General features: G+C 36.5%; 1 protein-coding gene across 1 annotated transcript; it reads right to left on the bottom strand.

Annotated features, from left to right (window-relative positions):
* Positions 1 to 1,324: 1,324 nt before the first annotated feature.
* On the bottom strand, positions 1,325 to 4,634 carry LOC149264275 (two-component response regulator ORR3-like). The gene is made up of 5 exons (XM_089397900.1): positions 4,484 to 4,634; positions 4,217 to 4,299; positions 3,489 to 3,566; positions 3,276 to 3,346; positions 1,325 to 1,529 (listed from the first exon to the last, which is right to left on the bottom strand). The coding sequence occupies exons 1-5, from the start codon at positions 4,632 to 4,634 to the stop codon at positions 1,325 to 1,327; spliced, it is 588 nt and encodes a 195-aa protein (XP_089254026.1).
* Positions 4,635 to 26,988: the final 22,354 nt, after the last annotated feature.

The raw sequence follows: 26,988 nt of genomic DNA, 5'->3' as shown, positions 1-26,988 counted from the left end.
TGCCACATTACCGATGGTGAGAGGGATCGACCCCACTAAAATTCAATTAAGAAAATAATATGTAACATTTTCTACCATCTCCTCATGCTTTGGATGCAGTAGAGATGTAAATATGCTTCTCAGATGAAATATATTTGGGGCATATTCACCCTATATTTAATCTCGCTCATCCAATTTTTTTTTATAAAAAAATGTCAACAAACCTCCTTCCACCTTGATATAGGATGCCTTTGAACAAAAATAATATATTTATTTTATCTCTTTTAATCGGTTTGTTGTAAACAATGTTAATGCATAGAAAAGTCCACCACCTTGTTACTTCCCATCGCATTTAGGAGATAAATGACATGGCTATCTCACCACATGCACTCGCACATGTAAATTGTATTCACGTCCCTTTGCATTAAGATGACATCTCTCATTCAAATTGTGAGCTCTTGACCCTTTTGTCATGGCTCCATGTTCTTCTACAACTTCAGTGGTGTTTACTAACCATGGGTGGGATATTTACACCACGTCGCTAGCTTTGTGGACATACTAGTGCATGGAGGTACTAGTCGCCCAGTGGTTGGCCTTCATGGTACACTTTATGACAACAATTCTAGCTTGGAGTTGGGAGGTACTTGTAGTGGTAGAGATCCCTTGGATTTTGGAAGTTGTCACAGTGGGGTTCTAATCAAGAATGGGCAGTATGTGGAGAAGAAGCATGTATTTCCTACAGTAGCTCAATGCTTAGTGGGCAGAATATTATGCAATAAATATTTGTATTTCCAATAAAAACAGAAGGTATACATCAATTTCTATTTTATCATAGAAACAAGATTTTGAAAAATCAGACTTAAATTCTTTTTCCTATTTTGAGATAAATTCTTTTCCTTTTCTTGAGATCTTAAAAATCGCATTAATCTTACATCAGGCATAATACAAAAATATGAAATAATACATATTAAATTATTATAAAATTAATTTATAAAAGAAAAATGTTTTATAAATTTTTGGATTCATGATTTATAATTCTCCAAAATATTATAAATTAATTTAATTAATAAATATAATTTAATATTTAATTAATTATTATCTATATATATATAAATATATAATTATAATTTAACTTAATTATAAAATTGTTGGTAAAAGTAGAATTATAATTTTACATCACTAAAATTGCAATTTTAAATATCAATATTTAAACTAGGTAAAAATAATTCTTAGCCTGAAATTTACAATCTCAACCACTCATATGTATAAAATAATACTTCTTGTTTTGAACAGGCCACTGCCCAAGGAAGTCGGATGCTATTTTAAAATGGGGAAGAGGTCTAAATTAGGGATTTCTAACCCTTCCCATACGAGGTCGTCTGCCTGAGGCTTCTCCCGCTAAATTTGTCGGTGAAGCCTTTCTTTTACTGGAAACGGTAGTAACTGGTGCATGCATTGCCTGAAATTGTACAATGTGCCTCCTTATCTTATTAAGGTCCTCCGGCTGCACAGGTTTGATGATGAAGTCCATGGCTCCTTCGTCCAAACATCTGCATAAACGCTAGAACCATGAATATATGCTTAACAACTCCAAGACAGTTTATATAAATAATCAATGTATAAATTAATATATTAAATCACAAGGCACAATTAATAAATCAGATGCATTTATGCTGGTCTATACTTTTTTATTCGGCTAGCATGAAGCAGCGTCCTAAACTTTGTTACCAACAATGAAGTGATAGATTCTCTCTTTAGTTTTTTAAATCTGTAAAAGTGTTAATACACAATCTATCGATTCATTATTTTATTTCGATTATTTTTTCTCCACTAATTTTTCTGAACATTAAAGATTAAGTAACATTTTTTCTGAACTTTAAAGATTATGTAACAGATTCATTATATCTTTGTGAAATTTCAAATAAAAAATACAAATTTTTTAGTATTACATATAAAAAAATTAAAAAATTATCATTTTAATATTTCTGATAAAATAATAGAAGCCAATCTCTAACTTAGAAATGTCGCATTAAATAATAACAATAAAAAACTAATATTAATATAAATACAGGTGAATGAGAATTTATTAAAAAATATATATTATTTTTATATTTAATTTAATATCTAATAAATACAATTATAATTTCTCTTCAATTGACATATAAAAAAATAAAAATAAATGATTAAAATTAATAATAAAAAATCTTAAATAATTCAATATTTGCTATGTTTATTGTAAATTTTGTTATTATGTTTATTGTAAATTTTGTTATTTTATTTATTGTAAATTAATTTATGTGTTTAATTTCTTTTGGCAAAAAGTTTGCCTTCCTAAATTATAACAAATTAATTAATAAACCAAACCAAAATATATATATATATATATATATATATATAAATATCCACAGATGATTACACATATCTTACATCCCTCTTCCTCCGAGATAGCAAGGCATTTAGGCTCTTTGGCTACACTTACGCTGTGACAAAATTCTTATTTGAGGAAGGAAAGCTATACTGATAAGAATGCTTCTGACATACTCTAATGTACCGAAAGAAGCTATATTTACAGCATGGCTGGGGATGGGGTGACCGATATCATCTACGTGGAAGTGTATAATGTATTGATTTTAGATTTTGGTATTTAAGAGTAAAGTAAATAGTTTTAGGTTTTTGTTAATTTAAATTATATTTGAAGCATAGGTTTGGATGGGGTGATCAATATCATTTAATTTAGAAGTGTATAATGTATTGAGTTAATTTAGAAGTGTATAATGGAGTGAGTTAATTTAGATTTTAGTATTTAAAAATAAAATTGGAATTGAAATATAAATAAATATTTTTAGATTTTGATTTTATTTCATATTTTTATAAATGTATCGAATCTACCATTGATATAAAAATATCTCATATTATAAAACTTTCAAATATATTATTTAAAATTTACGATTTCAAAAATGAATTATATTATCTAAAATTTACGATTTCAAAAACAAGAACCCAGGCTTCTATGAACCTGAAATGGATGCGCTGAATCTACAGTTGATCTAAAAATGCCCTGCATTATAAAATGTTAAGATATATGGCTCAAAATTTACGATGTCAAAAGATAGATATTACTGTGTAGAACCACACAGGACAGGCAGGCTTCTGTGCACAAGTGTAGTCTTTATATACCAGAAAGTGCAGAATGGGTATAAATTTTAGGAGGCGCTAAGGCTAAATTAACTACTCTAGGGGGATTATGGCATGAGTTATTGTTATTGCTATAGCGCTTCTGTATCAGAAATGTATACTTCTGAATGATCTGTGGCACATTTTCTGATGACATTATCACCACCGGTATTTCCTTCAAGCCCTTCGTTTCCTGCCAAAAGTTGACAGCAGAGCTAAGTTATAGCGTAAACTTTGGCGAGAACATTGTTATGGGTTGTGGAACATTTTATCGATGACATATTATTTTTAAACATATTTTGAACATTCAAATGTGGAAGCATTTAGCGCCATACCTTGAGTTTCTTAAGAAGATCGTAGCCTGTCATTTCCGGCATACAGTAATCGGTGATGATCATGCTGAACTTGAACACCTGGATAATGAAGAAGATTTTTGTATGTCAGAGTTATGTCTTTCATTCTGCACCATAGCCATATTATGCAGAGAAATGCATTTTATAAGATAAGTGTGACGTGTATATAGATTGGTGAAGGTAAAAAAAATCAAATTTAAATATTTAAAATAGTATTTTAAATTTATTTTGATCATGAAAATCATTCAGTTTTGGACATACCAACCATAAAAAGATGTTGATTTTTTTGTACTTACGAGATTTAGAAATGAAAAACTTCACACAACGAAACTATAAATATGGTTTATCTTTTGTACTCACGAGATCTAGAATAGAAAAACTTCAGACTAGTTGTTTTAGATTAAAAATGATTTCAAATAAGTTCAAAAATTATTCGAAAATTACAAAAATATCTTAATCTTTATAAATTAAAATAAGTCATTATGTTTTCTTAAAAAAAATATAGTTGGTGATTAATAAGTTCATCTACGGGGTTGACATTGACTCTAAACCAATGTGCTTTCGTTTTCACATTATACATGAATAAAGCTTTCCCACATTAAACATCAAAATATAAATCTCTGCCACCTGCTTTCTCTGGTTCCGGTCATTCTCGTGACTGCTTTTTCTTCTGTAACGTTTCTATAAATACCGCCATAGTTAACGCTTACATTTTTGCAAGGTGGTGTCATCGTCGGCTCTTGGCTTAATCCTAGCATCTCCAGCGCTCTCGTGGGGCTGTCTACCGTGGTAACTGTGACATTCAATATGCCGTAAACAGAATATAAGAATAATAGTAATCAGTATACGGTAGAGAAAGATAACTAGGGTTTAATACCGATACTAATCACAGTAACATTATCCACTAGCATTATCCACTCACTGGTTTTAATTTTTAACAGACTTGCATGTAAATAACAAGAAAATAGGGTTGACACCTTTCACAGTATCTGTCTCCAGCAGCCGCTCGATTATCTTCCGGTCGATAACACAATCATCGACAGCCAAAACGTGAGTTTCGCAACCGGCGAGCTCCCCCGCTTCACAGGCTTTGCCTCCCATTCTGACCACAGCAGATGAAACTGACATTGCAGCGTCGACGGGTCAAACGTAGAAATCCTCAAAGGACTTCTTTCTTTCTGCTGCAACTTCCATGTCAATCCAGCTACAATTTATAACACCGGATCTGTTATCTGCCTGCCCTTCAGCAAGAAAGCCACTTTACCAGAAAGCACAATATCTTGGGCCTGGACTTGAATCGAACAGTTGACCTACCAATGGCAATGTTGAACGGTACGATGACGACATAGAATGCTCTTAGTGTTGGAATTTTCTGATAAATTCCTTGAATCGAACAGTTGACCTACCAATGGCAATGTTGAACGGTACGATGACGACATAGAATGCTCTTAGTGTTGGAATTTTCTGATAAATTCCATAACAGACAGACAAAAATCGCACTCTGTTTTTACACAGAAAAAACAGAAAAATCGCTTGCTGGAAACGGTGTTTCAGCAACACAGTTTTTTTTTCAGTTGTTTCAGCAACGCTGAACGTGGTGTTTCAGCAACGTAAATTTTTGACGTCAAGTATTTTTTAAGTTACGGTGTAACAGCAACAGGAAAATAACTTGCGTTTAATAAAAGTAAACTAATTGTTACAGGAATTTCATAAGAGATTGTGCTTGAAAAAAACGCTGCTGTTTTACACAAATAAGATCTGTGTTCTTTCTTAGTAAACAAACATAAAACAAATTACAAACAAATCTGCACTGCTGTGCATTTTTGCCTTTCCGCTCTTTGCTACACTGTGGCGTTTACACTGTTGTGCACTGCCGTGCCTTTCTGGAAGAATTTATCTTCACGCTGTTGCGTGCTCTTCTCTGCTGTGTATCACTCTGCTGCTACAGCTGCTAACTCTAAAACAGAACTGCTGTGCGGTATTTATATGCTGAAAGATATTTGATTAAAACAATAAAATATTACAAAATATCTTCTAATGTTTATCTCAGAATTTATTGCAGCAAGGCGGTGATGCCTTTATCAAAAACAAGTCGGCTGTCTGCAGGGGAAATCAACTGAAACTTTAATGCATATTAATGTGCAGAAATATCAAAGGCGACTTGGCTGCACCGAACAGCCTGTAACATTTACTGCAAATCAGATTCCTGTGCAGCTGTTCATTGTTGCAGTTGGAATTAAATTCCAACACTCCCCCTTAATTTCAACTGCTGCATACCCAGACATTTTCTGAAATGATCAAAACCTTTCTTTGCTAATGGTTTTGTCAAGATGTCTGCAAGCTGATCCTCTGTTCTGCAGTGCTGCAAAACAATCTCACCATTGTTAACTAATTCACGTATAAAGTGAAATTTGGTGTCTATGTGCTTTGTTCTTTTATGAAAAACAGAGTTTTTAGACAATGCTATTGCTGAGCTATTGTCACAGTAAATGGTTGTGCCATTTTCTTGTTCATGACACAAATCTTTGAGAACTCTTCTCAGCCATACTGCTTGGCATGCTGCTGCTGTTGCTGCCACATACTCTGCCTCTGCTGTTGACAAAGCCACAACTAGTTGCTTCTTGGAAGCCCATGAGATGGCTCCCGATCCCATATGAAACACATATCCCGATGTGCTTTTCCTATCATCAACACTTCCAGCCCAATCACTGTCAGTGTAACCTGTCAACATGAAACTTTCAGAAGAGGAGTATAAAATACCAAACCCCTTCGTTCCATTCACATACCTTAGAATTCTCTTGGCTGCTTGCGAATGAATCTCTTTCGGTCTTTCCATAAATCTGGAGATTAAACTCACAGCGTGCATAATGTCCGGCCTAGTTGCAGTCAAGTACATAAGGCTGCCAACTATGCTCTTGTACAATTTTGGATCAAAATATTTGCTGCTGTCTTCTTTGGTTAATTTCAGCCCCACTACTGTTGGAGTCACAGCAGCCTTACTGTTCTGCATGTTAAATCTCTTCAAAACAACTTCTACATATTTATCTTGAGAAATGAAAACATCATTTTCACTTTGGTCTACTTCAATTCCAAGAAAATATCTTAAGAAGCCTAAGTCAGTCATTTCAAATTCACTCTTCATGACTGCTTTAAAATCAGCAATGAGAGAAGCATCATTGCTAGTAAAAATCAGATCATCTACATATAAAACAACAATAATAATCTTACCGTCATTATGCTTTATGTAGAGTGTGGGTTCACCATCACACTTATCAAACCCATTCTCAATCAGATAAGCATCAATTCTGCTGTACCATGCTCTTGGAGCTTGCTTCAGCCCATAAAGAGCCTTCTTCAGTTTACAAACTTTATGCTCTTGTCCTTCAACTTCATAGCCCGGAGGTTGATCAACATAAACCTCTTCTTTTAACACTCCATTCAGGAATGCAGATTTAACATCCATCTGATAAATCTTCCATTTGTGTTGTGCTGCAATAGACAACACTGTTCTGACTGTTTCCATCCTTGCTACTGGTGCAAAGGTTTCATCATAGTCTCTGCCTTGTTGCTGCTTGTAGCCTTTTACAACAAGTCTTGCTTTGTGCCTGTCAATCTTACCTTCAACATTGCTCTTGGTCTTATAAACCCACTTAACTCCAATGGCATCTTTGCCTTTAGGGAGATCCACTAACTCCCATGTTTTACTCTTCTCAATTGCACCAATTTCTTCATTCATTGCTTCAATCCATTTATCTTCATTTACAGCATCTTCAAAATGGATTGGGTCATCAATATGACAATACAAAGCAAATAATGAATTCAGACCGGTATTGTTACTTATCTCTCCTTGTTCATAAATCTCATTCAGATTTCTGAATCTTGGTCTTCTTGGTGTGCTTGGAGTTCCATCCGAACTTGAGGGTGTATTTGATCCCTGTGGTGTTTCAGCAGTAGCTGTTTGTGGTGTAACAACATCTGTTCTTCCTTGACTTCTCAAGGCTGTTCGGATTCCAGCTTGTGGCGTGGTTTGTTGTACTTGCTGTGGTGTAGGAGGAGCCACCAAGGAAGGATTATTTGCTGCTGTCCCTTCCTCTTCTTCTTCATGAGACACTATTGTCTTCACATTCACTGTTTTTTCCAAGCTTCCATCCCAAGCTTCATCTTCAATGAACTGCACATCTCTGCTTACTATTAACTTCTTGGTGGATGGATTATAGAGTTTGTATGCTTTTGACTCATCACAATAGCCAATAAAGACACACTTCTCCCCCTTACTATCAAGCTTTTTTCTTAGCTGATCTGGTACATGTGCATATGCCACACAACCGAATACTCTCATGTGAGTGACAGTTTGCTTTTGACCACTCCATGCCTCTTCTGGTATTCTGTTCATGACAGCTTTAGTTGGGCATCTATTCAAGATGTAAACTGCGCAAGTAACAGCTTCTGCCCAATACTCATATGGCAAGTGTTTTGCCTTCAGCATACTTCTGACCATGTCAAGAATGGTCCTATTCTTTCTTTCAGCAACACCGTTTTGCTGAGGTGTATACCTTGCTGTGAACTGCTTTTGTATGCCATTCTCTCTGCAAAAACGCAGAAATTCTTGGGAGATGTACTCTCCTCCTCTATCTGTTCTGAGCACTTTGATATAATGCCCACTCTGCTTTTCAACATGAGTTTTGAAGTGGCGGAATTTCTCAAACACTTCACTCTTCTGTTTCAGCATATACACCCATGTCTTTCTGGTGTAATCATCAATAAAAGTTAAAACATATCTATTTCCAGCAAATGATGGTATTTGCATCGGTCCACACACATCAGAGTGAACAATTTCCAAGGGTGCTTTTGCCCTTATACTCTTTCCTGCTGGAAAGCTTTCTTTATGTTGCTTGCCCAAGATGCAGCCTTCACAAAGGCTGTTCGGTTTCTCAATCAACGGCAATCCCTTTACCATGCCCTTTCTGTGCAACAGATTCAGGCCTCCGAAATTGAGATGTCCAAATCTCAAATGCCACAACCAATTCACATCTTTCACCTGTTCTTGAAAGACTTCTTGTGTTACAGCCGCAATAGTTCTGCCTTCCTTCAAATCTGCCCTGAGTTTGAGAGGAAACATTCTATTGCTGGTCATCTGCACCTGTGCAATGATCTTCTTACTTGGAGGTATGTCTCTGATAGTACACAAATCATCTTTGAAGAACACGTTGTAACCTTTGTTCATGAGCTGTCCAATGCTCAAAAGATTACATTTCAGACCAGGTACATAGTATACAGCTTGCACAGTCATCTGTTCTCCATTTTTTGCTCGGATATTGACACTGCCCTTACCCTTGACAGTTATCTTATCATCAGTCCCTGTTGTTACCTCAGATTTCACATTTTCATCCAGATTGGCAAACATTGCAATATTTCCAGTCATGTGATTACTACAACCTGAGTCTAAGAACCAAAAATCATCTTGTTTGTCTTGTGCTATGTTACATGTTAACAGCACATTCTTTGGGTTCTTATCTTCTTCATTTGCAAAATTAACATTCTGCCTATTGTTCATGTCATTTTGTTTTTTCTTGCATTCATTTGCATAGTGCCCAAATTTTTTACAATAATGACATTGGACTTGGGATTTGTCATACCTTTGTCCATGAGCTTGCTGTTTGCTTGAACCTTCAGCTTGGTTCTGATTGCAGCTCCTTCCGCTTGTGCTAGCTGGATAATTTCTGCCTCTGTTTTGGCTTCTTCCACGACCTCTGTAATTTGCTCTGCTTCCACCTCTTCTTTGGCCAAAAGACATCTGAGTCTTGAATGCTTGCTCAAAAGAGGAATCTGTTCCTCTACTCAGTCTGTGTTCATGAGACAACAGAGAAGCACTCAGCTCATGTACCGTGAACTGTGAGAGATCTTTTGTTTCTTCTATTGCCACTACAATAGATTCAAACCTTGAGGGTAAACATCTCAAGATTTTCTCTACAACCCTTCTATCTTCAAGAATCTCTCCATGAGATCTTATCTGGGTTATCAAGCCAATAACCTGGGTGAAGAATGAATCTATTGTATCAGATTCCTTCATGCTGAGATTTTCAAAGTCTCTCCTCAACATCTGCAACTTTGCAGTCTTCACCTTCTCCATACCTTGGTAGGCAGTTTGGAGAATATCCCATGCCTCCTTAGATTTTGTTGCTGCTGCAATCCGCGGAAAAACACTTTCATGTACTGATTGGAAGAGGAAAAAGAGGGCTTTGGCATCCTTCTTCTTGTCACTCTTCAACTGGTCTCTTTCTGCTGCTGTCAAAGCAGCCAGTGCTGTTGCATCTGCAGGTTCAGCATAACCTGTTTCAACCAGCTCCCATATTCCTTGAGAAGCAAACAATGCTTTCATTGTTATGGACCAATAACTGTAATTTTTCCCATTAAACTGAGGCAGTTGGGGATTTGTCAAACCTGTTCCAGCATCTGCCATCTTAACCTGTACTGGTAAAGAAAAAGTACTGACTGTATTTTGAAAAACAAGCAAAAACTTTCTCTGCTAGAAAAATCTGCTTAACAAACTTCTTACAGCTCCTACAGTGAAAAACAATCTCTGTTTTTGACTCACTAAGTGCCTAGACTAGCTCCGATACCATGTTGGAATTTTCTGATAAATTCCATAACAGACAGACAAAAATCGCACTCTGTTTTTACACAGAAAAAACAGAAAAATCGCTTGCTGGAAACGGTGTTTCAGCAACACAGTTTTTTTTCAGTTGCTGAAACAGGTGTTTCAGCAACGCTGAACGTGGTGTTTCAGCAACGTAAATTTTTTACGTCAAGTATTTTTTAAGTTACGGTGTAACAGCAACAAGAAAATAACTTGCATTTAATAAAAGTAAACTAACTGTTACAGGAATTTCATAAGAGATTGTGCTTGAAAAAAAACGCTGCTGTTTTACACAAATAAGATCTGTGTTCTTTCTTAGTAAACAAACATAAAACAAATTACAGACAAATCTGCACTGCTGTGCATTTTTGCCTTTCCGCTCTCTGCTACACTGTTGCGTTTACACTGTTGTGCACTACCGTGCCTTTCTGGAAGAATTTATCTTCACGCTGCTGCATGCTCTTCTCTGTTGTGTATCACTCTGCTGCTACAGCTGCTAACTCTAAAACAGAACTGCTGTGCGGTATTTATATGCTGAAAGATATTTGATTAAAACAATAAAATATTACAAAATATCTTCTAATGTTTATCTCAGAATTTATTGCAGCAAGGTGGTGATGCCTTTATCAAAAACAAGTCGGCTGTCTGCAGGGGAAATCAACTGAAACTTTAATGCATATTAATGTGCAGAAATATCAAAGGCGACTTGGCTGCACCGAACGGCCTGTAACATTTACTGCAAATCAGATTCCTGTGCAGTTGTTCATTGTTGCAGTTGGAATTAAATTCCAACACTTAGCGCAAAGCTAGGCACTCTATTGGACTTTGCAAAGCTAAAATCTATGCAAGATACCATCATATAAAGCGCAATGGCAAGGGGAAGGGCAAGATTCTTTTCTGAAAGGCCAAAATAACCCAATCCACCACAATACTGACCAAACATATCCGCAAGAGGCCACTCCATTCAAGATTTCACTGGCTCATCATTGCAGAATTTCTCTTTTCCCCAAAACTATAAAACTAAACGATTTCCCACAGGTTTTTCCAGCAAGGCACGCCCACCCCAAAGGAATCATCGCAAATATTTCCAAGTACTCTGTGAGGTCGCCATCAGAGCCTTGCACGAAAGGGAATCTAGTCATAGATTACTCTTAAATTAGGAGCAAATCTGCGAAGTAAAAATGTTTTGATACTACTACGAATATGATGTTTCTGAGTGGGCCTAGCCCAACAGGCCAGGGGAGACGAGTGGATTCCCATAAAACGACTTCAAGTTTTCTCCTCTTGAGAAAAATAACTTGGAAAAATATACGGGATATAAAAGATAATTTCATTAACATCATATATTTTACCTCATTAACTATATACCTATAGAAGCAAAGTCAACGTTGAGACCATCTCATTGCCATTCCGAGTTTTTAATTGGTGAAACAAGTCAACGTACACAGACTTGGCATAATCTCATTAGATTTGGTGAAACATGGGCCCGACGCACAAAGGCATAGATCAAGAATAGTAACAATTTATGATTTATCTATCCTTTTATAAACTTTTTAAAAATTTTAGTATATAAAGATTTAAAGTGTAGAAATATGGCATCCATTAACTACTAATTGTTTACCTTATATTATATATTAAAATATATCAGAATATATTTTTAGTTCTTTAATTGAAACTGTAAAATTATGGGCTAAAATACTATGTATCACAAAAGTAAGGGGTAGGGGTGTCTAGTGTTGGGTTATTCTTGAATCCCCATATAGGCGAGCTTCTACCCCCTTGCTAACACCATAAACATGGGGATTTTTTCCCTTGTGAATGTTACACCTGATGCAATGTACAATGCATGGACATAGTTTTGCAAAGATTATAACATATATGCAACGTTCTCCTACTAAATGTTTTCTTTGCACACACTGGGTACAAGAATACATGATCAACAATTCATGAAAATAATTCTATTTTTTTCTCACTGGGTATTCACTCAATGAACCTCTAGCAAATCAGGTGCATTTGTGGCATACTAAAAAAATACCCTTAATTTCACTACATATTGGAAAATATCTCTAAAAATCACATTATTTAACCCGCTACCAATACGAACCCAATACATCTTCCCAATATGATCAAAAGGCTTCTAAATAAGTGGTGCCCCATAGACAGAAAGGTGCCATCTTTGGTGAGGCAGAACTATTCACTTGACATAAGGAAGGTGAGGAGATCATTGAAAGAAAGGTTCTGTGGGGGGATGAACTACTTGATTTCTTTGGCTGCTGAGTGTATAAACATGTGTTTCAAATCATTGCTATTTGACTTGAACCCATTCTAAAAGACTTACTTTCACTACATATTGTAGGTATCCACTTTCTCATTAAGTCTTACTTTCACTACATATTGTAGGTATCCACTTTCTCATTAACATTTTTTATGCCCCTTTATATTTTTCATTAACTTTGAGCTCCATTTTTAATACCTGCCAATATAAAAACCATTTACCCCCTATTATATGCTCAATATATGATTTCATTTTTTCCTCAATATATATCCCCCCATATGAATACACATGGTGTAACATTGTTCCCCTAGTGAAGCCCCCGCGTTTTCTCTCTACATCAAGTGAACTTATCAATACTGACATATTTTGTTAATGAATTGCCAACATTATTCACAATATCCATCTTCACCAATAGATCCTTCTTTTCTTCAATCATATCTCTCACAAATTCATATTAGACATAAATATGCTTTATCTTAGAATTATATGTTATGTTGTTCATTAGAAATATTGCACTTTGATTGTCATGATTTGTCTTAACATCTCACTATACCAACCCAATATCTGAACGCAATTATTGAGACCATATTGCCTCATTGCTTACATCAGTGGTTTCCATATATACAACTTATGTAGTTGAGAGTACCACTACATATTGTCACTTTCTCATCCAACTCATTGATCTTCCAAATAAGTTAAACACACACCCACTTTTAGATCTTCTACGATCTAGATCTCAACCCTAATCTACATCAGTAGGGCCATATATGTCCAAAACTCTATCCAATCCTAGTCTTCCTTGGTAGCACAATCCGTAAGTACTATTGTTGTGCTAATACCAAAATTCCATCTTACAATTTTCTAGTGCTCCTTCCTTGGTATTGGCATATACCTATTCAATCTTGCCACTACATGTGTGATGTGTAGTCTATCCCAAACCATTGCACAAATCAAACTTGCAACCACACTAACATATGGAACATGGGACATGTCAGGTAGCTTCATCTTCCTATGTCTTGGGGCATTGTTATATAGATGACTTTACACCTACAAGAATAGGCACATTTATTAATTTACATCCCTTCATATTAAACTTTTGCAAAATTGTCTCAACATATTTTTTCTGATTTAAATAGAGTTTCTTGTTTTCCTAATCTCCTTTAATTTCCATGCCCAAATCGAAATTTGTAAAACCAATATCTTTTATGTAAAATTTAAACGACAATTGGATTTTCACTTCTTGGATGATTTCCATACCATTCTAATCCACAACTTATCATCCACATACAACAACAAATAAATAACATGGTCTCGAACTAATTTGAAATACACATAGTGATTTGATCTCCTCCTTGTGAATCCATGTCCCAATACACAAGTATAAAAAGTTTTATACCACATCCTTAATGATAGGTTTAACCCATAAAGGGACATTTTTCATATTGGATATTGGATATTTATTTCCTTTAGTAGTAAAATCTTCTGACCGCTTCATGTATATTTCTTATTCTAGATCGACAGGTATGAATATTGTATTCACATCCACATGTTTTACCTCAAAAGCAAAAGTAGTAGAAACAAATAAAAGAAATATAGTGGAATTCAACTTGGCAAGAGGAGAAAAAAAAATCACCAAATTTGATTCCCTCTATCTATGAATAATATTCTGCTACTAAACGAGCCTTACATTTCTCCACTCTTCCTTCCATGTTCAACTCCTTCTTAAATATTCATTTGTTGCCATTGGGATTTCTTCCAATCGAAAACTACAGCAGATCCCAAGCCTCATTCTTTTTCAAGGATGCAATTTCTTCAAGCATGATCCTTTTCTATTGTTTTCCATACTCTAAATATAATACTTCCCTAATAGTTCTAGGATCATCACTAATACTAAACAATGCAAAAGTAAAATGGAAATCAAGTGGAGTATAACTTTTTGGATTCTTTCATTCCTAATCCAATCTCCTCAATACCAAAGAATGTGGATTTTCTTCTTTTGATTCTTGTTCTTCTATAGAGTTTGGTTCATCATCTTGCAATTCAAGTTCTATATCGTTTGGTTCTTTTTCCTTTTGTAGGACTTCCACTTTGACAACATCTTTGATTTTTATGAATACCGCATCTCTACAATATACAACCTTGGATTTCATATTCCAATTCTCATAAGCTTTCATACCATATTTATATTTAATAAAGATACACTTTTATGATTTCTTATCCAACTTACTCATATTCTCCTTTAGAATGCATACATAAACATCACAACATAATACCGTAAGAAATTTAAGAGAGGGTTTCTTACTAGTCCATACCTCATGTGGAGTCTTGTCATCCAACATTGACGAGGGTGATCTATTTACCATGTAAGTTTTAATATCGATTGCCTCTACCTAAAATATTTGTCATAACCTATCACCACCTACACTCCTTACTTTCTCCATCAACATCCTATTCATCATTTCTAACTCCATTTTTCAAAGCCGCGTATGGAGTAGTATTCTTCCTTTATATATTTCATTTCTAGCATAATTATTTGAAATAATTTGTACAAAAGTATCCACCATTATCTGTCCTCAACATTTTTATTTTCCATAAGAGCCTTAAATTCATTGAATTTTTCAAAGACTTCATATTTTTTCCTGGGGAAATAAATCTATGTATTCTTAGAGAATTCATCTATAAATGAGACATAATACATAGATTTATCCAATGATGTGACCAACATAGATCCAAACACATAATTATGCACTAACTCTAATATTCCCTTTGACCTTGTAGAACCAGACAAGAATCTTACCCAGTTTTACTTCCCATATAAACAAAGTTCACAGAAATCAAACTATGAAGAGCAATTAGACATAATTTATACCATACTATTACTGTGTAGTGGTCAATGGTCTTTCTCTTCGAGATGTCCTAGGCTTTGATTCCACAACGTAGTGTTTTCCCAAGAGGTTGTAGGAGTTATTCCTTCTTTTTCTCCACTGTTAGGAACAATATAACAATTCCACCCATCACGAGCAATTCTTCCCAAACTATTATATTGATTTCCAATCATAAATCTCCTTAACACTAATTTTTCTCCTTGAACCATCTTGTAGCCATCATTTTCAAACATTATTATACATCTCCATCACCATCTTCCTTAAAAAATCAAATTTGTAGCCAATTTTGGGATGTGCAAGACAATAGGGCGTGTTCTAATCCTTCCACCCATGAAATTGAAATTAAACTTTCCTTATCTTATTATTTTATATTTTATGTTATCTCTTAAGAAAACGTCACCACTAGCATATATTCCATACTCTTCTTTTCAGCCTTCAGGTATTGATGTTCTCTGTAAATTTTGTTGTACATTCTCATGGTTCTATACCTGTCCAATTTCATTACTCGAAGCTATCCCTTGAGGGAATCAAAATCATATTTCAAATCAGTAGTCATCTTGCAAACTTCTCTCAATGTTGTGGATCTCCCTTCAAGCAGTTAAGCCTTTAAGAAGGACCTGCCTTGATACCAATTGTTGGAAATACTGAGAGGAAGGATAGTCAATATTTATCTCTTTTTAATTAATTGGCTAATTCAAATTACTCAAAGAATTTAAATCATAAACAAAACATCAATCATCATCACAAGTACACAAAAGATTGGCTTAATAAAAACTCATTTATGTATGATATACATACAACAATTTACTAGACAATTCTAGAATGTAGTACAGTACTGCCATGCAGTTTTTATAAAAGTATGGAAGGAGGAAAATACTCCTTAAAGGTTAGGCTCCTGTACTAGGAATAATGGCCCAGTTATAATGTGTTAAACTCAAGTCACTCCCACTACTAATTTTGTTTCTCTACTACTACAACCATTGATGTTTTTGTTGTTTCTTCTACTATCTACTACTTCATTTTTTTTTTATTGTTGCACCAATTCCATTTCTTCTATTCCTCCAATTCCACATCAAATATTGCACCAAGTATACTTCTGTCACCACTATAACATTTGCTCCAACATGTTAATGTCAACAACACTATTGCCATTCGTCACTCCTCCCGCTGTTATGATTGATAAGATTGCTGCAAATACAACCAAGTTATGTAGATTGTTGTCATGTCACATCATTGTTACTATCAAGGTCAAGGTCACTGCTTCGTGCAAGGTTTATATCTTTTCTAAAGGTTATTTTTCCATAGAATATTTTCGAAACCCTATTGTCATTCTCGTCACTTTCTTAATACTACAAATAATATTAATGATTCCCAACACCAAATCTCTTATAGCTACATGATGAGTCTTGCTGCCAAAGACTAGACAATGATCCAAGAATGATATAGAACCTATGAACCTCAAGAGAAAGACTACAACAAATATGACTTCTTAAACTCTAGTTGTTACAACTGAAGTTCTGCTACTGCAACATAGCTCTCTGTTGAATCTCTGTACTGTAATCATTGCCATCATTCCTTGCTTAAATCATATTTGGTTATAGTAGATTATGCTGTCATAAGTCAAATCATTTACTCCATGGTTATGGAATCACAGGCGATGATATTGAGCGTTGCAATAATATATCATTAATTCATGTTAGGAAGACCTTGCTGTAATAATACAGACTTCCTCATAATGCTACTGGGGCTACAATACTCTAGACTTCCTTAATGAACAATACTGCTATAGGAACTAATTAATTAAATTTATAGGATTAATGTAATTCCAAACTTCAAGATCCAGAAAATGAGACACTCCTTTCTTACTCAAATATGTAACCCAAATATCATGTTGCCACTTCAAGGCTTCAACAATGACTCACTATTTTTAGGTTTTCCATGTCCTAGAGATATCGTGTTGTCCATAGGAATAGTTGTAGTAAGTGTTCATTATTTAATCTCACCAAGATCAATCAAAACTTCAATTAAATTTATAGGATTAATGTAATTCCAAACTTCAAGATCCAGAAAATGAGACACTCCTTACTCAAATATGTAACCCAAATATCATGTTTCCACTTCAAGGCTTCACTAATGAATCTATTTTTAGGTTTTGCATGTCATAGAGATATTTGTGTTGTCCATAGGAATATTTGTAGTAAGCGTTCATTATTTGATCTCAAAAAGATCAGTCCAAAGGGATCTTTAGCATAGATCTCAGAGCAAGGTCAATCTATTTACAAAAGTCCATGGTCTTGTAGGTGGAAGTTTCCTTGTGTTCAAGGCTTGATTTTTTTCATATTGAAGGTCTGAATATACCATAAATTTTCTCCTTTTTCTTCCAAAAGGTGAATGATATTGAGGGTTAAAAGTAGTAAGGTTACATGCATCATTGTGGTTTTCAAATTACAAGATCATACACCATTGTCATTATTGTGGATGAAACATATTTTCTTATGGTTAGGGTTTCTTTGAAATTACTGAAAAATAATTCTCAGTGAATTTGGATGGTACATCATACAATTATGTATCAATCAAACATGGGATATATCCTCAAGTTAGAGGATATGTCACAAGCATGAAGCTTAATTTCCAATTCTTTATAGACCCTGAAATGAGTGTAGATATGAGCTTCCAAGGTTTTTTGCTTCATAGATCCAAGTTGGCTCATATTTTCAACCCTCATGGAAGAGACTCGAACCCTAGTCTTCTCACTATTTTCACTCTAATTTTGGCTCCAAATTTGATCTCTTTTCTCACATTTTACCACAGAAATGTAGGGTGCGAGAAAATAAAATGTGAGGATGTTATAATAGTATTAGATATACAAGGTTTGAGCCACACACAAATGCGAGCTACAAAGATCACAACTGAGTCTAAGAAAATTTGGGTCTTAAAGAGCTTTGATGCCCAGCAAAAAACCCTTTAAGAAATAAAAGCCTGAGAATCTTAAGCTAAGGAATTTTCTTTATGTAGAATCTATACTAGAAATTCAGAACTTCTCCAACATCCACCTACAAAACAAATAATCCTAGCGAAACCCTAGTGAAAGTAAAGTAAATCATAGCCCCAAAATAAAATGCCCAAACTACTTGTAGTCACATTTTCAAACTTTCACAAACAACGAAACTCATTTCTAATATGAACCAATAAAAACCATCATTTCAAAATGACTCCACAGAATTTGACTGGCTGTAAATATTTTCTCTGGAGCATCCCCAACATTTCCTTGTCATAAATAACTTTGTGTAAATACTTTCCTTTTATTGGATGAATTTCGAAAGTAATGGGTCTTTCTTCTTACATTAAAACAACACCAATTCCATTTCCTGAGGCATAAAATTCCACAATAAAGGTTTTTGTGAAGTCTGGCTTAGCTAAGACCGCTGCTTGGCACATTGCCTCTCTAAGACGTTCAAAGGATTTTGTTGCTTTTGGAGTCCAAGAAAATGCATTTTTCTTCAGTAATGTTGTCAGAGGTGTTGTTATTCTCCCATAATTCTTAACAAACTTGCGATAATAACCTGTCAACCCAAGAAATCCTCGCACATGATTTATGGATGTCGGGATTTTCCATTCCTAGGGTTTACCTTAACACCTTCATGAGATACAATATGACCCAAATATTCCACCTCTTATACTCCAAAGAAACATTTGGAGGTTTTTTCATATAATTGTTTCTCCTCCAATAGTTTGAGCACTCTATCAACATGTTGACCATGATCCTTCCAAGACTTGTTGCATATTAGTATATCATCAAAAAATACTAAATTTTCTAAGGAAGGGTTTGAAAATGGAATTCATCAAACCTTGAAATGTAGAAGGTGCATTGGTAAGTCCAAAAGGCATGACCAAAAATTCATAATGACCCTCATGAGTTCTAAATGATGTTTTCAGAATGTCTTCAATCTTCATTTTGATTTGATGATATCCTAAATGAAGGTCCAACTTGGTGAAGTAAATTTCTCCATGCAATTCATCCAATAATTCATCAATGACAGGAATGGGAAATTTATCTTTAATAGTGATCTTGTTGAGCTCCCTATAATCTGGACACATGTGCCATGATCCATCCTTCTTGTGCACCAATACTACTGGAGCAGAGAAAGAACCTTGACTAGGTTGAATTATACCAGCCTCTAGCATTTTTGCAACCATACATTCAATTTCACTCTTTTGGGCATAGGGATATCTGTAAGGCCTGATGTTTGAAGGAACACTTCCTAGACTCAAATGAATAGCATGATCATGATCATGAATAGGTGGGAGTCCTTTGGGAGTCTCAAATACCTTGGAATGATTGTCCAAGACTTTTTGGAGATCTGGTGAAATAGATGATTTGGATGTGGGAACCTCTAATGAACATAAATGTGCAATTATGCCACACTGTTCTTTCCTTAGAAGCTTTGTCATGCCATTAGATTTGATTATCTTTCCCAGTTTCCCTGCAATACCCTTTAAGTCGAACTCCTTTCCTTCTGAAAAAATTCAAGAAAAGTTCTTTAAAATTAAAAGCTATCATACCCAAATATTGTAGCCATTGGACTCCTACTACAACATCAACACCACCCATTGGATAGCTTAATCTTATGGCACTTTCCAGAGAAATTTATGGTTCTTCCATTTTCAACCATCCCTTGACACTCTGGTGCTGGATATTGGAAGCAATTTAATTCCTTCGCTATCTTACAATGAATAAAATTATGGATATTGCCCGAGTCAATCAACACTATTACCTTTTTCTTCTTGATATGTCCTTCTATCTTGATAGTTTGAGGAGTGGTTATTCTGGCCAATGCATTACATGATATGGTCAGATTCATTTCTTCTTTCTCTAGTCTTTGTTCCTCGTGTGTATCCTCTTCTTTTGATGTTTCTTGTTCCTTTTCTTCTTCCTCTTCAAAATCTATGTAAAAAAATTTCTTCTCAGCACACTTATGACCTTTAGTGTATTTTCTATCACAACTGTAACAAAGCCCTTTTGCTATTTTTTATTCCAATTTCCGTGGTGTCAACTTTGTAGGTTGTGGAAGGCTAGGGGAAACAAAACTTCCATTTTTATAGTTGTGGTTTGTAGGATTCCTTGTTGCCATACATTTTCTTTCAATTTTTCTTGCCAACCTCAATCCCTTCTCCAATGAATCAGGTTCCCAAAGGAAAACCTCATGTTGGATGTTTTCCTTTAATGTCCCTATGAACACATCAATCCTATGCTCCTCTGGAATATCTTTTACCCTTATATTCTTATTTTGGAAGTCCTCAATGTGCTCCACCATTGAACCTTTTTGTTTGAGATTTACCAATTGGCTAAAAACGATGTTTCTTTTTGTATCCTCATAATGTGATATCATTTCTTTCCTAAAAATTGCCCAAGTGACAATTTATTTACAAGAGAGAAGCCATCGATGTCATACAAATTGATTGGGTTCCAAATATAAAGTGGAAATGCATACTTTTTGTGTGTTTTGCACATTATGGAGATCAAAATATTGCTCCATCTATAGTATCCATGTTACGGGATCCTTGCCATCAAACTTCCTCATATCGATCTTTTGAACATAGTGGGTATTCAATCCAACGTTAGAGTCTAAGAAATCATGACTAACATTTCTTTTGTTCTCATCATGATTTTTCTCTATTACATGTTTTCCATTAGGAAGAATTTCTTGCAGCAACTTTGCCAAACCTCCTTTGAAACCTTCCATGTCTTTCTTCAAATATTCAATATTTACTTCTAAACCATCAATATTAGCTTCCACGCCATCCATCTTAGTTTCCACGTCATTCATCTTAGCTTCCACGTCATTCTTTAAACCACGCCTTTCTTTAAACCATCCGTCTTAGCTTCTGTTACTTTTTGTGAGAATGAAATTTGTTGCACTTGGTCTCGTAATTTTGATATATCATGTTGTGTTTCTTCCTCTTTTTCATGAGTCATGCTAGAGCTTACAGGTTGCTTTCTGGGTGTTTCCATTTTATTTCTTTGGGGAATCAAAATTATCAATATGCTTTATGTTTTCCTTTGAATTCCTTCAAACTAATTTTTCAAACCAAACTTATGCAAATTTTAAAAAGACCACACATTTTTTGGCCTTGTAGGAGCTCGATATTGAATCTGTTATATCTCTGTAAATTTGGATCTCCAAGATCTGAAATTTTGTCCTATGGTAGCCCTCTAAGTCCTCGTTCAAACCCTGCAAGTATGGTCAAGATTGGATTCACCAAGAAAGATTTATTCCAAATCTCCCATGATGTTCTGATTATATACTAGTTCAATAGAGTGAACTTGTATGAATTTCCATGTGTCACTGTTTTGACCTTTAGACCTGAAACCGATACACAGAAAACTACAGTCCGTCCTCTTTCTATACCTATTCTACGAAATTTCAATCTGATGCTCAGAGAGAGAGAGAGTTATGACGATTTTCCCCAGGTCACTTGTTTGAGATATAATTCGGGAGCCTATAAAAATCCTAACTTCCTTGGATCGTATCTCTGAAAATATAGCGACACAAGATCCTAAATTCATACCAGAGGGTCATCAATATTTTAGATCAAATGGATTTTAGTTTTAGCTTCTGCACCATCGTAGAAAAAAGTTACAGCGAAAATGCCACGATGACATGTTTGAAGCAGTGAAACCCTAGAATCCAAAGCTCTCATACCAATTGTTATGTAACCAGCTTACAAAATAGAAGAAAAGATAGAACAATGACTTCAAAATCAGCCTCTTCGAGAGGAAAATTTCCTTTACATTACACAAATGAACAATTCTTGGATGATACATGATGAGCCCCAAAAATGGGCAACTTATTGGGCTCATTTTGCCTATTTTTCTCCATTTATCCACCATTCTTCATAGTTTATGTATGCTTTTGAAGTATGTTTATGTTAATTGAATGAATCAAAATAGTCATCTGACCATGAAGGCTAATACGTGTTTGCTGCAGATTTTTGGATAACTTTTGGACCAAGGTCAAGCATTTATGGACCATTTGACAGCCAAATACGAGGGGACAAGGATGAGGATTTGTAGGAAGGGTGTCTCCTACACTAAATGACCCCTTCCTTGAGTTCTCCACCATCAACTCGGAGTTCAGCAACCCACTAAAGTCGATTTCGAAAGGAAGCCGAGCAGCTTTTATGGAGTGGTTGAGTACTGCAGTTTTGAGCAGCCAAGTCCCTTGAATTAAGGAGGACTACTGGAGGTCCTCGTAGTGCATAAGTAGGAAGGCTTCCAGCCTTCGTAGGTTACTTTTTGAACATTTGTATTTTGCACTATAGTGCTGCTTTATTTCTGAGCCCATTTTGGAGCTTCTGCTGTAACACATTTTGGACATGGTTGTTTTTTGAGTAATGGAAACCAGTTTTATGTTGCATCAGTTCTGAGATTCTTTTAGGAACCTGTAGCTCTTGGGGTTGGGCCCAACCCAAGTGCCAGGACCTCCTCCATGTACTGTTATATGTTTTTCTTTATTGTCTTCATAAAATAGTTTCTGTTAGTAGATTAAAATCTTGCTTGGTTATCTAGGTCAGTTTTGATGATTGAAAAAGCTTTCATGTTTCAGAGTGATGTGATAGGTTGATAGCAGAAAAGATCTTCGAAAAAGGCCATCAAGCAACCTTGGATCTCACCTCTCCCTCCTCGGGACCATGAGCTGAGACCACAGTGTCCTTGCTGCCACAAAAACATTGTTCTTGCTTCTTCATGCAATTGCTAGTGTTAGTTTCTCATTTGTAAAAGTTGATACCAGATGTGATTACATGCTTAAATTCATTCTTGCTTGGTTTTCATAAGTTATTTCACATGATTTTCTACCAAGGGATTTCTGTTCATCATGGTTGCTAGTTCCTAGGTCAAATTAGGTTAGAATAGCTAGATACTTGGTTTGCATGATCTTTGTTTGGTCAGTTTCAAGAAGTAGTGTGCAGAACACCTAAGAAAACTCCCTGCTTACCCTTCCTCCATCAGCGCAACCTGTTCCACCCTCTAACTCAGATTCTTGCTGTTTGTTGCCACACTTTCTCACTTTGACCTAATTTCCATATTTTTGTGCAACATTTCTCTACCCCTCCTTGAACAAATCCAACCATCCTTATCACTTCTCAGCTTCACCTGCCTGGTTCTAAACCTCTTCACACCCTCATCCAACCTCCATTTCCACTTCTCCACCTTTCTTCCACCATCAACTCTCCAAAATCTCCTTTCGGAACATCCTGTAGAACCCCTGCAGACTTCCTGTAGAAGATCACGAGAGCAATTTTTCGAGATCCAATCATTGTGAAACTCTCTGTAAGGGTGTTAAGGACCCCTTAGGCCCTCTTCTCACCTTCCCAACCTCCTGCAAGTGCCCTCACCATTTCCTTCCATCAATCAACCTCTGCACAGCCAAAACAGTTAAGCACATGCATAATAATTCTACAAGATTACTCAAAAATACAAAAAGACATTCCTTTTCAGATTTCACTGCAAGAGTAGCTTAGTCACAAGAATTCTACATTTATAGAAGTCAATGGCATCTAGTTCTGTTGTTTTCATCTTTTTCCATGCACCGGTAGAGTTAGTCTGTAGAACTAGGGTTTGCTAGGGTTTGCATTCCTTTTTCACTTTCAGCTTCTTTCTGCAAGTAGACTAGCTTCCTTTGAGTTAGATTTCATCCATCAGCATTAAAATCTTCTTCTCAGAGCTCATAGAAGTTGGCTTAAGCTCATAGTGGACTTGTGCCAGCTGATCCAGTGATAGCTGCGGCAAGAGCTAGCACTTGTGCATATAGCACCATCGCTTCCAAGTTTGTTACAAACTATCGGGTTGATAAAAGTAAAGAAGGGTGCCCCAGGAGTTGCATCATTATTGCTGCAATACTGGAGCCCACCATCTCTTTGGCACTATTGCTGGGGAAGCATCAGAGTATTTGCGATTGCTGCTTTTCTTCTACTTTCTGCTTCAATCTTCTGCTAAGTAGTTATTTCAGCAAGAGTAGAATAGTTGTTTCATTTCCTTTCTGCAATTTCATTTCCGAAAAAGTAGATTAGACATTTCTTGCTTTCATTTCATTTCAGCAAGCATAGATTAGATATTTCCTGCCTTCATAAATTAGCATTTCAATTTTGCAAGCATAGATTAGCATTTCAATTCCGCAATTTCAATTTTGCAAGCGTAGCCTAGCATTTCTTTCCTGCAATTTCATTTCAACAAAATAGATTAGTCCTTTCCTACTTTCATTTCAATTCTGCATTTTCATTTCATCAAGATAGATTTTAGTTAGTTGCAGTTCAACCGCTTTCAGTTTTGCAGGTACAAGCTGAAAAAAACGCCAAAACTCCACCAAAAATATTCCATTTCATGCCTCGTAGGAACAGAGACAATACAGGGAAATTCTTACCCAACACCCCCACCACATCGCTGAGTCACACTTCTCTCTTCTTTGGTGGAAGTGATCCAGAAGAACCTATAGGTGAACCTCCAGAGGTATACGAAGATCCTATAACAGAAGAAGAGCAAGAAAACATTCCTCTTGAGACCATGGCTGAAAACAGAAACAGTAGAGAAGATGAGGAAAGAATAGAAGGTGCCTTTCCCATTCGAAAGACCAACGGGGACATGAAAATGAAAAACATAAGTCCCTTAGCTTTACCTCGTTTCCATGGATTGACCACTGAAGACCTTGATACCTTCTTGTTTGATTTTGTTGTCCTTTGTCAAACTTATGACTATGCAGAAGACGAGCAAAAGTTAACACTCTTTCCCTCTACCCTCAAGGATGTGGCACTACGTTGGTTCATGGGGTTACCTAGAAACAATATCACAACTTGGGCTCAGATGCAGTAAGCCTTTAAGAACAAATACCGAGACTACTGTAGGTCAAAGGAAACGAAGGGAGAGATCTTTCGGATGACCATGGGAAGTGATGAGTCTTTAGAAGACTATGAAGAAAGGTTCCAACTTAGTTATAAAAGGGCCAGGTGCACACTGGACCCCGAATCTTTGAAGTTGGTCCTGCTCCGAGGAGTCCCTGAAGACCTTCTAGATACCCTCCATCTGCTAGCTGGAGGAGACATCTACCAACTACCTTATGAGGACATAAAGACTGTGTTTAGAAACCACTCTAGGGCAACCCGGAAAAGAGGTAGGGGGAATCCACTTTCAGCTAGTGCCACCTTCTCCAAGCATGAGTTTGCAAATCAGATGGAAGACCTCAAAAGTGAGATGAGATAGACCATTTCCATGCAACTGGATACCTTCCGAATCTAACAGAAGAAGGAGGAAGCTGAGAAGGCTTTGGCCATCTTTTGTCCCAAGTGTACAAGGGAGCATCCTAAGAATGAGTGTCCATTGCACTCAGTGGAGGTATGTTTCGTTTGTGAGGAAGACCACCCCACAAGCCAGTGCCCAACCTTACGTGGACTTAAATCCATGTACCAAGGGACTGAAGGGGCCACTGATCCACTCTACTTCCTTAACCAAAGGGGGCTGCATGGATCCAGACATTACCAGTAGGGGATGCAAGGAACATCCCAAACTTATTACCACCCCAACCAATCCGCTCACATGCCTTCTTGGGCCCCCCCCCTGCTCATCCTTCCTGGTCCGCACCTCCTCCTTGGTCTTATCCATCTCAATACCATACTCGACCTACTTCTCATTCGTTTCACTCTCATGTTCAGCCACAACTTCAGTGGAATGCACCTGAATTGGCGTAGAGGCCCTAATACAACTCTCCTCCCGCTATTTTTCCTCCACCTCCTGCTCAACCATAATCATTACCTCCTACTCCTCCAAGACAACTCTAGATGCCTTCTCAACCAAACCTGAACCCCAACAATAGACAGGCCCAACAGGTATACACTGGAGAGACAACATGCCCTACCTATGCTGTGGAGATTTAGGAAATCAACCTACGATCTGGAAAGGTCCTTCTAGATCGCCACCCTCCTCCCCTGGAGGATGAGGAATGGAAACAGGAAAGTGAACCCAAAGCCATTCCACCATTTCCTGAGAGACTAACGGTAGCCACGCAACCAAACCCAGAGGAGACTGAAATTCTGGGAGAACTTAAACAGTTGTGTGTGAAAATTCCACTTCTCCATGCCATAAAAGATGTACCAATCTACAACAAATTGATAAAGGAGAAGTGTTTCAGGCACCCAAGCAGGTGCAAGAGATATGCCTCGACTATCAATGTCATAGGACAACTGTCCGATCTGATGATAGGGCAAATAATCTGTCCAAAATATTTGGATCCTAGGAGTCCAGTAGTAGATGTCCACATCAATGGCACCATAATCCCCCACACCCTGATCGATCTAGGGGCTGCCATCAATGTGATGACCAGGGACACTATGCTCAAACTCAACCTCTGGAGTTCCTTAAGAAAGACCTCGACAGTACTACAATTAGCAGACCGCTCCACCGTGACTCCCGAAGGGATTGTGGAGGATGTCCTAGTCTCTATTGATTCTTGGGAGTACCCTGCAGACTTTTTGGTCCTTCAGCCAAAGGCAAAACTCACTGGATACCCCCTCATTTTGGGAAGGCCTTGGTTAGCTACTACGGATGCTTACATCAGTTGTGGAGCTGGGAGCATGACCACCAAGAATGGGCCTATGTCCAAACAGCTAGTCCTATACCCTCCTGCCCAACCTCTG

Source organism: Pinus tabuliformis, chromosome 6 (assembly GCF_031772625.1).
Source record: "Pinus tabuliformis cultivar Carrire ecotype Pingquan chromosome 6, CPIR1, whole genome shotgun sequence".
NCBI classification, from domain to species: Eukaryota; Viridiplantae; Streptophyta; class Pinopsida; order Pinales; family Pinaceae; genus Pinus; species Pinus tabuliformis.
Note: the sequence above shows the minus strand (reverse complement) of the source record. Positions and strands in the feature narration are given on the sequence as shown.

Coding starts and splice junctions, on each gene's coding strand:
- LOC149264275 (XM_089397900.1), bottom strand. CDS start 4,634: ATGTCAGTTTCATCTGCTGTGGTCAGAATGGGAGGCAAAGCCTGTGAA. Junction 3,567..4,216: donor TGACACCACCTTGCAAAAAT/GTAAGCGTTAAC, acceptor TTCATTATCCAG/GTGTTCAAGTTCAGCATGAT. Junction 1,530..3,275: donor GTGCCACAGATCATTCAGAA/GTATACATTTCT, acceptor GCGTTTATGCAG/ATGTTTGGACGAAGGAGCCA.